This window comes from Euphorbia lathyris, chromosome 2 (assembly GCF_963576675.1).
Source record: "Euphorbia lathyris chromosome 2, ddEupLath1.1, whole genome shotgun sequence".
Lineage (NCBI taxonomy): Eukaryota > Viridiplantae > Streptophyta > Magnoliopsida > Malpighiales > Euphorbiaceae > Euphorbia > Euphorbia lathyris.
In genome coordinates, this window is record NC_088911.1 from 23,328,740 (window position 1) to 23,338,249 (window position 9,510).

The following is a 9,510-nucleotide window of genomic DNA, read 5'->3' on the forward strand; positions in this document are numbered from 1 at the left end:
GGGATAAGCCTTGTTGAGATCCGTAAAGTCAATACACATGCGGTAGGATCCGCCTGCCTTTTTCACCAGAACGACGTTCGCCAACCATTGTGTATAAAGTAACTCTTTAATGGCGTCCGCCCGTTGGAGCTTGGCGATCTCTTCCTCTATCACCTTCTACCTTTCAAGGCCATGGTTTCTCCGCTTCTGAGCTACGGGAATTGCATCTTTGTCGATGTTAAGTTTGTGAGTGATCACGTCTGGACTGATCCCTGGGAGGATCTCATCTTTCCATACAAAGACGTCTTCCGCCTTATGGAGAACCTTGGTGATTGCCTCTTTAACTTCACCTTTGAGCCCTTTAGCCATTCGCACCTGCTTCTCATCCGCCATGAGGTACATTTCTGTCTCACCCAAGGCCATTGTGACGAGCTCCTCTTCGTCTTCGTCTTTAGATTGGGGGCGAATCATTAGTGATGCGGAATACGTCTCCTGAGCCACCTTTTGGCTCCCTCTGATCATTACACCTCCCTTGGCCGTGGGGATGTAAAGAGTTAAGTGGCGTATGGAGATAAAGGCTGCTGCTTCGGAGATAAAGGGCCGTCCGAGGATAATATTGTAGGCCAACTGACCATCCAAGATAGAAAATTCTAGATTGCCTTTCCAGACCTGATCCTCATCTGCTAACTCACAATCCAATGTTACCTGGCCTTTTGTCTGGACGGTATGTCCTGTCACTCCCAGGATATCCACTATGGTTGGCTCCACTTGGATTGGGTCAACCATGAGTTTAGCAAAAGCTCCTCTTGTGATGACATTACACGAGCTCCCAGTATCGATCATCACTCTTTTCATCTCTCAGCCTTCCACTATCATAGTAATGACCAAAGCATCTGCATGAGGAGAGATCTCCGGACCTACGTCTGCAAAGGGGCGATTCAACGATGCCTTGTCAAGAGCAGTGGTCTTTGCCTTTTTCAGTACTGGTTGGTACCCAGGTCCGCCTGCTATGACATTGATGTTCCCCTTTCCTTTCTTCTTTGGGTCATCTCTGGGTCTATCACCATCTCCCTTCTTGCCATCATTTTGGATGAACCGATCCAATTTTCCCCTCTCGATGAGACGCTCTATTTCCCAAGCTAACTCCCAGCATGCATCTGTGTCGTGACCATTTTTCCTGTGATATTTACAATAATTTTTAGGATTTTTACTAGTATTGGTGTACTCCCCCCCTTTTGGTTCGGGGTATGAAATGCTCCGTTTGTGTTGACTATTCTCGATCCACATAAGCACTTCACTTTTAGAAGCGTTGAGAGGTGTGAAGGAGGTGACAAATGCCGATTTGTTCTTAGAACCCCTTCACCGGCTTCTAGAGGAGGAATCCTGGTGCTTGTCCTTTTCTCTATCCCGATGGCGAGATTCACTTTTGTCTCTTCTAGGCGGAGATGATGATTCACGGCTAATGTCATCTACCTCCATAAAGTCTTTGCAGCGCTCCATCAGTTCTGCCATGCTGCTGGGCTTCTTTCGAATTAGATCCTCCTATAAACTCTTACAAGTGGTGTTTTTTACCAGAGATTCCACTGCCATGGAGATATCCACATCAACAATTTGTATGCACAATTTGTTGAAAGAGTTTACATACTCTCGAAGGGATTCGTTCGCCTTCTGCTTTAATTCAAAAAGCTTCCTTGACTTGACCACCGGAGGGATACAGCCGGCGAATTTAGCACAAAATTCTCTGCTTAGTTGGTCCCAACTGTCTATCGAGCCAGGAGGTAGAGATTGGAACCAGCCATAAGCGGGACCTCCTAACGTGGTGACAAACATTTTGCATAGCACTGGTTCAGTTGCACGGTTGAGGCGAAGCAGTATTCGGTACTTTCTGACGTGGGCTTTGTCAGCACCTGTGTATATAGGGAGATTAGGTATTTTAAAATGCCTATCCGTTTCCTCTACCTCGATCCAAGCCATGAAGGGCGAATCTCTATTGGCGAATAGGTTATGCCTGGCATTCTCCTCATTCATGCGGAGCACCGCAGCTCGAACTCTGTCGTCAAAATTCTCCGGACCCGCTCTTGGGCGGCCCCTCTGTGGAGATCTGCTTGGAGAAGATGAAGAGCTGGATCCTGAAGACGGATCCGAGGGTGATCGTCCGCCCCCGCTTCCACGTCTGCCTCCGTTTCCACGTCCACCTCCTCCTCCACCTCCACCTCCCTGTCCGCCCGGGGGAGCTTGACCGCTACCCCCTCCAGAGCCTCCTGAAGGAATGTGCCCATCAATCCCTTAGTGTGGTGGTGGTGGTGGCTCATTTGTACGTGGTGTCTCCACGGGCCTTTTGCTCTGTCTACGTCCAGTAGACGGGGGTGATCTGCCTTTGCGGGAGGATCTCAGTCTTCGGGGCGAAGGTGATTCGGACCGCCTACTTTTCTCTTTTCTACACTTTTTGTGTTTTCGCCCTTCCGATCCACCCAAGGAGAGATTCGACCGTGGTCGCCTTGGGATATCTGATCCGCCTAGATTGATCCCATGGCTTACAGATCCGCCAGGAAGAGGCTGATCGCTCCTTTGACTTCCTCCTGCGCCAGCAGGGAATAATTCCCGATTGATCGGTCGTTCTCCAAACGCCGCCGTGGTAGTTACCATGGATTCTGTATTGTGAGCTTGGAGAAATGAAGAATTGAGGGCGTTTGGTCCTAGAGTCATCTGGGGCCAAGAAGATATCGTAGATGTGGGCGCCATGCTCCAAAACGGAGGAATGGTCATGAATGACCGTAGGCGATTACCTGTCTTAGAGCCAAACTTCTCTCCTATTGCTTCTGCACACATGTTGATGAAAGCATCTGGGGGCATACTACTTTCAGCCTGCGTTGTAGGAGCATTTGAATCAGCGCGCCCAGCACTAGTTACTGGTTGACTCGATGGTGTTATTAATGGTTATTCAACCCCCGAGGAGGGGTTCTACTCTTCGTTTGCCATATTCTTTCTAACGTGAATGGAAACCCTTTATTTGATTAAGGATTCCACGTTCACCGCACCAATTGATGACACGCGGAGAAATTCTGATTAACTTCCTTCCCTGTGGGGGCGTCGTTGGGTTCGATGGGGGGAAGCTCCGATGCCAAAGTTAGTAAGGAAGAATAAGAAGGCAAACTGAATTGACAAAGGGTAATAATGAATGTGTACCTTGATAGCCTGAGAAGTAGGCTATATATAGCTAGAAAGTTGTAACTTCCAGTAACTAGAAAGTCTCCATTAATGTTCCATTAATGGCGGTTACAAGTTACCTTTAAGCCGGCGGTTAGCTAATTGATAGCTCATTAATGGTCTTTATGGTTGGGTCGGCCCAGCCGTTCTAATGGCGAATGAGTGTTCAAGGAGATTCGCCTCATAGGTTCGCTGGCGGGTCTCCTTTGATGGGACCTTGGTGATCCGCCAGTCGGATCTCTTTGGAGGATCAATACACGGCGTTCTTTAGGTGAATATCCCTTTCGGTCCTCGGAATAATATCTCAATGTTATCAGATTTGGAGAACTGTACATGTTATTATAGAAATAAAGAGCAAGATATATATAAGATGGTTGCTTATTGATCTACTTGTTCATTCATCCATACTAATTCTAATCTATCTTGCATTCTGACACTCAGTTTTAGTTGCGTTTATGCGTTTCGTATTTCTATCCATTATGTGTCCGAGTTTATTTTCATTTAAAGACTATTTTCTAAAGTTTATGTTTTAAACATGCAATGTAGATTCTAACAAAAGGATAAAGAGGCCTCGTCAGCACAAATTAGAGGCCATGTCAGCATAAATTCCAGATCCTCATAGACCTTAACCAAACCCAAAAGGTCCGGCCAACCATTCGGAGATAAATATGCTGGACATATGTCAAGCTCCCTCAGTATGTTCAAGTTGTTGCTAGAGAAGGGGAGATGAACTCCGTTCTCAACAAAAATCTCATAAAGACAAAAAAAACCCCCTCAAACGCCTCAGTTATCACTTTATAAAAGAAGGAACCTTAACTTCAAGATGTGCGAATTCAGGATACTTGGACACCAGCCTAGCCAACGAAAACTCATGATAGTTAGATGGTTGCTCATGATTCCGCAAATGATGAATTCTCGGTTTCTTAGGTTCTTCGTTCATTTTGTTTTGAGACTTGCTCTTCTGGCTTACTTGGGGTTTTTTACCCTTACCATGGGAGGAGCCCGCTTGAACCATTGAACGTCTAGAAGGAGGAAATTAAGAATAAAAAGAGAAAGAACTTACTTTGGAGAAGCAACAACTCCCTCAAGTAAGAACGAGAAGGGAACAGACAAGAACTCGAAACTCCAAAGAGCAAGAGAAGTGTCAAGAATAAAAAGTAAGGAATGTAGTGAACATGAAAAGGAAGATAAAAGAGGTTGAGGAAATGAAAAGACTCAAAGGCAAATGAAGAGTTTCTCATCATTGAAACGGGTGTTCTCATGAAGGAGTCGCAAACACGAGATTCTAGGCCATTTCCAGTCAGACACGTCAGCGTAATATAAAAGCCCAAAATAGGCAACATTTGACGACTTAAAGGTGACAGTTTGGAGAGTTAATTCCGAAAAATCCTCCCATAAAACAACTTTTACAATCCTGAAAGAATGTCTATAATGCTAAAGAAGGGGGACATCTAATATCATGCAAAATGACATCACATGGATGACGTCAGCTCTGTCCTCCTCAAAGCCCAAAAAGCACGTATGGAGCTAGCGGTCCATACACGTGTATGGCAGCCCAAGTCCAATGATAGCAGCTCAAATACAGCTAGCGGAGTTCTAACCTCCAAATACAAAGGAATCTTCCAACCTATGAGATAAAAGTTTACTCCCAGAATTCGGACTTATTGAGGGATAAAGAATCCTAATTCCATATGGATCCTTAAATAGGTGACAAACCTTAACCTAAAAAACCTATAAATAAACAGGTGTTGACATAATATTCGGTATGTTAACTACTATCTCTCAAACAGGGGTTGATTTGGTTGATAAGATGGTTGCTTATTGATGTACTTGTTCATTCATCAATACTAATTCTAATCTATATTATTTTTATATTATTTTTAGAGTGCTCACTAAGAGTCTCTTGGAGATGCTCTAACAAGCTATTTGACTCTCTATTTGATTATTTTATTATTAAAAGTGATTAAATTTAAAGAAAAAAAGAAAAAGTAGAAAAAAGATAAAAAGAGGAAAGAGAAAGAATGAATAAAAAATAGAAATAGCTAATCAAAAAGACTAGCCAAATTTAGCTAGTCAACGAAAAAAAACATAAGTTGAAAAACTGCCTCAGGCTATCTTCAATCATATTACATAATATATTTCTAAAGTAAAAGTGCGCTCTAATAGTTCTCTAAAACCTTACTCTATTTTTAGAGTAAGTCTTTTTGATACTCTATATATAAAGTATAAAAATGTCTTATTCTATTTTTAAAGTAAGGTTTAATGATTGTTTAAAAATAAAAATATCATTTAATATAATAAATGGTATGTAAAATTAATATAATAATAATAAAATATTATTTGTTAATAGAAATATTTTTTTTAAAGTTATAAATGGAGTAAATGGTTAGAGAATGTTACTATAGTAACTCTATAATTGAAAATGAAATATGAAAAAATAGAGTTGAAATAAGAAAAATAGAATAGATGGTTGGAGATGGTCTCAAGCCTAGTTGTATATACTCCATTGAAAATTAGGCAAAACTGATCGTTGGATAAAACCGGCCAGCGATAGTCCCACGTGTTATGGGTCCTATGGTATTAAACAATTTCTTCTAGTCACTCAAAGGAGTCGTCTAAATGTCTTTGTTCCCTACACTTTTAGCCAATGAATTAGAAGTCCTTTGCTAGAATCAGATAAATAAGACCCGAATATTACACATACAATACTTAAGAGAGGACATGTAATTCATATAAGACCCAGCAACAGGCCCACATCACTTTAAAGGATTAAGGCCTGATTTCTTATTAAAGGACCTTAAACATTGCCCTAGATAGATTCTAAGCCGCTTTACAAAGGACATAATGGATTTTTAACAACACCAACACGCAGGACCAGAGCCTGTAGGACTGAAGTCCCCAGCCACCGGTTCCGCATTTGAATATCATTACTTTTATCCATTTAGCCTTCTAATATTAGTTTATATTTGACTTACGTAACATTATTTTAGTAGTTCAAAGTGGTTGAATTGATTTAAGATGTTTATGTTTAAGATGAGAGCTCATGATTCCAAACCCCACCAAACTCACTTTATTTTATGAAGCTTTATTTTTCTAAATGAATTTCTTATTTTCATAACACTTTTAAATTTATTTTTATTATATCTCTTATTTTTACGACAAAGTTTCAATGCGTTGAAGGTAAAAAAGTTTTGTCCATCATTGACGGGCTGGACTTTAAAAAATTACTCCCAATAGTAGGGCTAAAAATTAGCCCCACCATATATGGATTCTTGGCTTCGCCACTACCAACACGTATGTAAGGGATGTTCGTAAATGGTACTCTCTCTTCACATCCTTACTTTTTTTTTATTTCTCTTTTTAATTTTGACATCGAGTTTACATAGATGTCCCACTTTAGTGTAGGTAAACATCATGTAAGTGTAGACGACCGAGCATCATTATTTATAAATTTCTACATTATTTTAGTAGTTCAAAGTGGTTGAATTGGTCTAAGATGTTTGTGTTTAAGACGAGAGCTCATGATTCCAAACCCTACCAAACTCACTTTATTTTATGAAGCTTTATTTCTCTAAATGGACTTTTTATTTTCGTAACACTTTTGAATTTATTTTTATTATATCTTTTATTTTTATGACAAAGTTTCAATGTGTTGAAGGCAAAAAAGTTTTGTCCAACACTAACAGATCGGACTTCGAAAAATTACTCCCATATATGAATTCCTAGCTCTGCCACTATCAATGCATATATAAGGGATGTTCGTAAATGGTACTCTCTCTTCACATCCTTACTTCTTTTTCTATTTCTCTCTTTAATTTTGATATCGAGTTTACACATATGTCCCATTTTAGTGTAGGTAAACATCATGTAAGTGTAGACGACCAAGCATCATTATTTATAAATTTCTACATTATATTTTAAACAAGAAATTATTTAATTTTGTTTGAAAATATTTTTGCTTGAAAATTTAATGTCTACAAATTAAACGGCCCAAAATGGAATATTCAAAGAAATTGGTCTAAAATGTAACTTTATGGGGGAGAAATGTAATTGAAATTCATTAATGAATTAAAATTGAAAATCTTTAATCTAATAAAAATAGTTGAAACAGAGAAGCATTGAGCTTCTCCTCCACTTATAATAAATACACCTTTTAATAACAGAAAAGTCTTCAAAATTTCAAAGTAGGAAAATTATATTCTAGAATGTTCATATTAGTTCCCTAAGATTGCAATAGAAGTTCATAAAAATATATTTATTTTTTATTTTTTATATAAGAATATATTTACGCGGTTTAAATTTAGAATCACTTACTGGGCAATTTAATTAGCTTCTTTCGGAAGCAGAAAATGTGTATATATATATACATGTAATTGTTCTAAACAGCCACATCAACTTTCTTCTTCTTCTTTGAGTTCAAGTGTTCCCAAAATAATTAATTAAAGTCTTCTGTTTTTTTTATTGTGGTTGAAAGATGGAAAATGGAACCGGGTATAGATTTCATCCGACCGATGAAGAATTAGTAAATTATTATTTGAAGCTAAAAATGCTTGGCCGCAATGATCAAGTCTGCACGATCCCTGAAATCAATCTACTCAAGCTTGAGCCTTGGGAAATACTTGGTAATTACTAATAGTTCTCTTCGTTCATTAATAATTAGAGTAATGTTTTTCTTCTGTAAGCTTATTTGATTATTTATTGTTGAATTAATGATTCATAGGCAAGGCAATGGCGATGTCAAATGACCCAAATGACCAAGTGTGGTACTTCTTTTGTGCTCCAAATTACAAGTACTCCAATAGCCATAGAGAAGATAGGAAGACTAAGGCCGGATTCTGGAAAGTTACCGGCAAAGATCGTAAGATCCTCGAAATTGGCGTAAAAAAGACTCTGGTTTTCCACCAAGGTCATGCTTCTAATGCTGTCAGGACAAGTTGGGTTATCCATCAGTACAATGCCACTTTTGATTTCCCTATCAAAGTAAGTATACTTATCCGCCATTTTAATTTCCTTCTTCAATTAAGTTATTTTTACGGAGATGATGACTTGTGAACAATAGTACTGGCGCATCACCAACTCAATAGCCTATAAGGCTGGTTTATTGTAGAAATTGTTCGTAACATTTGCCATTATTCCATGCAGAAGAATTTTGCTATATGTAAATTAAAAAAAAAGATAGATTCAGAAGATATGCCAGCACTGAACTTGGAATATGGTCAACCCAGTGCTAACTATGCGGATAATCAAAGTTCTTATTATGCTTCAAATTATGGAGGATTTAATAATCAACGCGGTTCTAATTCTGCAAATAATCCAAGAGAGGTATATTATTATAAATTAAGCATTTTGATATTATTAATAAGTATATATCTATATTATTAAGCTCAATGTTGGTTGTTATATATTTATACAGGATTATTCCGACGAAATGCAAGCATACATGCAATCATTTGATGGGTATAAAGAAATAGATTACAATCTTAACTTCGCACTTCAGTGGTCAAATGCCAATCATTATTATGACTAATCATATATCTTAATTAGAAATAATCTCAGTGGAAGGTAATTTGGTGATCCAATCAGCCTGAATCGGACAGAAGAAACTCTAATTCGACGGATGGGATCTAACCTTTCTCGAAAGCTTGCTAAAAGTGATTCCCTCTAATAATTAAACCATTTGCATTATGTTTTAGTTAATTTGTATGTATTTCCAATTGTCGGTTTATTTCTTTTTGTTCTATGTAGTTAAGTATATAATGACATTATTCGCATGTATTCTGTCATATAAGTAAAATGTGTCCCTGTAGAAATATTATCATGTTATGAAATCAAGATTATATGTAATATTTTTTTTTTCAGCTCTACTTTTAATAAATACTAGAAAGATACCCTTACTTCGTTTTGAAAAAAATAACTTGACAATTTTATCAAATTGATTTATATTTTAACTACTTTGATCATGTGATTGGTGGTAGTTATTTTAACTACTTTATATATAATAACTAAAAATATAAAGATTTTCTCCACTAAACACTAAACGCCTAGTAAACCAAATGAATATCCAAACTTAAAAAATCTGATAATCCAAAAATTAAGGAATTTTCACCTTAAAATTTTAGTAAGTTTGGATCTAATGGTGAATATTCAAAAATAAGATAAAGGCTTAGAATGCTTAACCGCATGACTACTGAACTTTACACTTTTTAATATCGGTAGCCATTCAATTTTAACTAACTCCTCAAAATAACCGTTAATGACCTTAAAATGAAAATATTTAAAAATTAAAGTTGTCCGGAATGAAATTTACCATAAAATCACATTTTT

General features: G+C 37.9%; 1 protein-coding gene across 1 annotated transcript; it reads left to right on the forward strand.

Annotated features, from left to right (window-relative positions):
• The first annotated feature begins 7,609 nt into the window (after positions 1-7,609).
• On the forward strand, positions 7,610-9,032 carry LOC136220749 (NAC domain-containing protein 86-like). Its single transcript, XM_066008534.1, has 4 exons — positions 7,610-7,808; positions 7,907-8,166; positions 8,329-8,508; positions 8,600-9,032. Exons 1-4 carry the CDS (start codon positions 7,661-7,663, stop codon positions 8,711-8,713), a joined length of 702 nt encoding a protein of 233 aa, XP_065864606.1. The 5' UTR covers positions 7,610-7,660; the 3' UTR covers positions 8,714-9,032.
• Positions 9,033-9,510: the final 478 nt, after the last annotated feature.

Coding starts and splice junctions, on each gene's coding strand:
- LOC136220749 (XM_066008534.1), top strand. CDS start 7,661: ATGGAAAATGGAACCGGGTATAGATTTCATCCGACCGATGAAGAATTA. Junction 7,809..7,906: donor TGAGCCTTGGGAAATACTTG/GTAATTACTAAT, acceptor AATGATTCATAG/GCAAGGCAATGGCGATGTCA. Junction 8,509..8,599: donor CTGCAAATAATCCAAGAGAG/GTATATTATTAT, acceptor ATATTTATACAG/GATTATTCCGACGAAATGCA.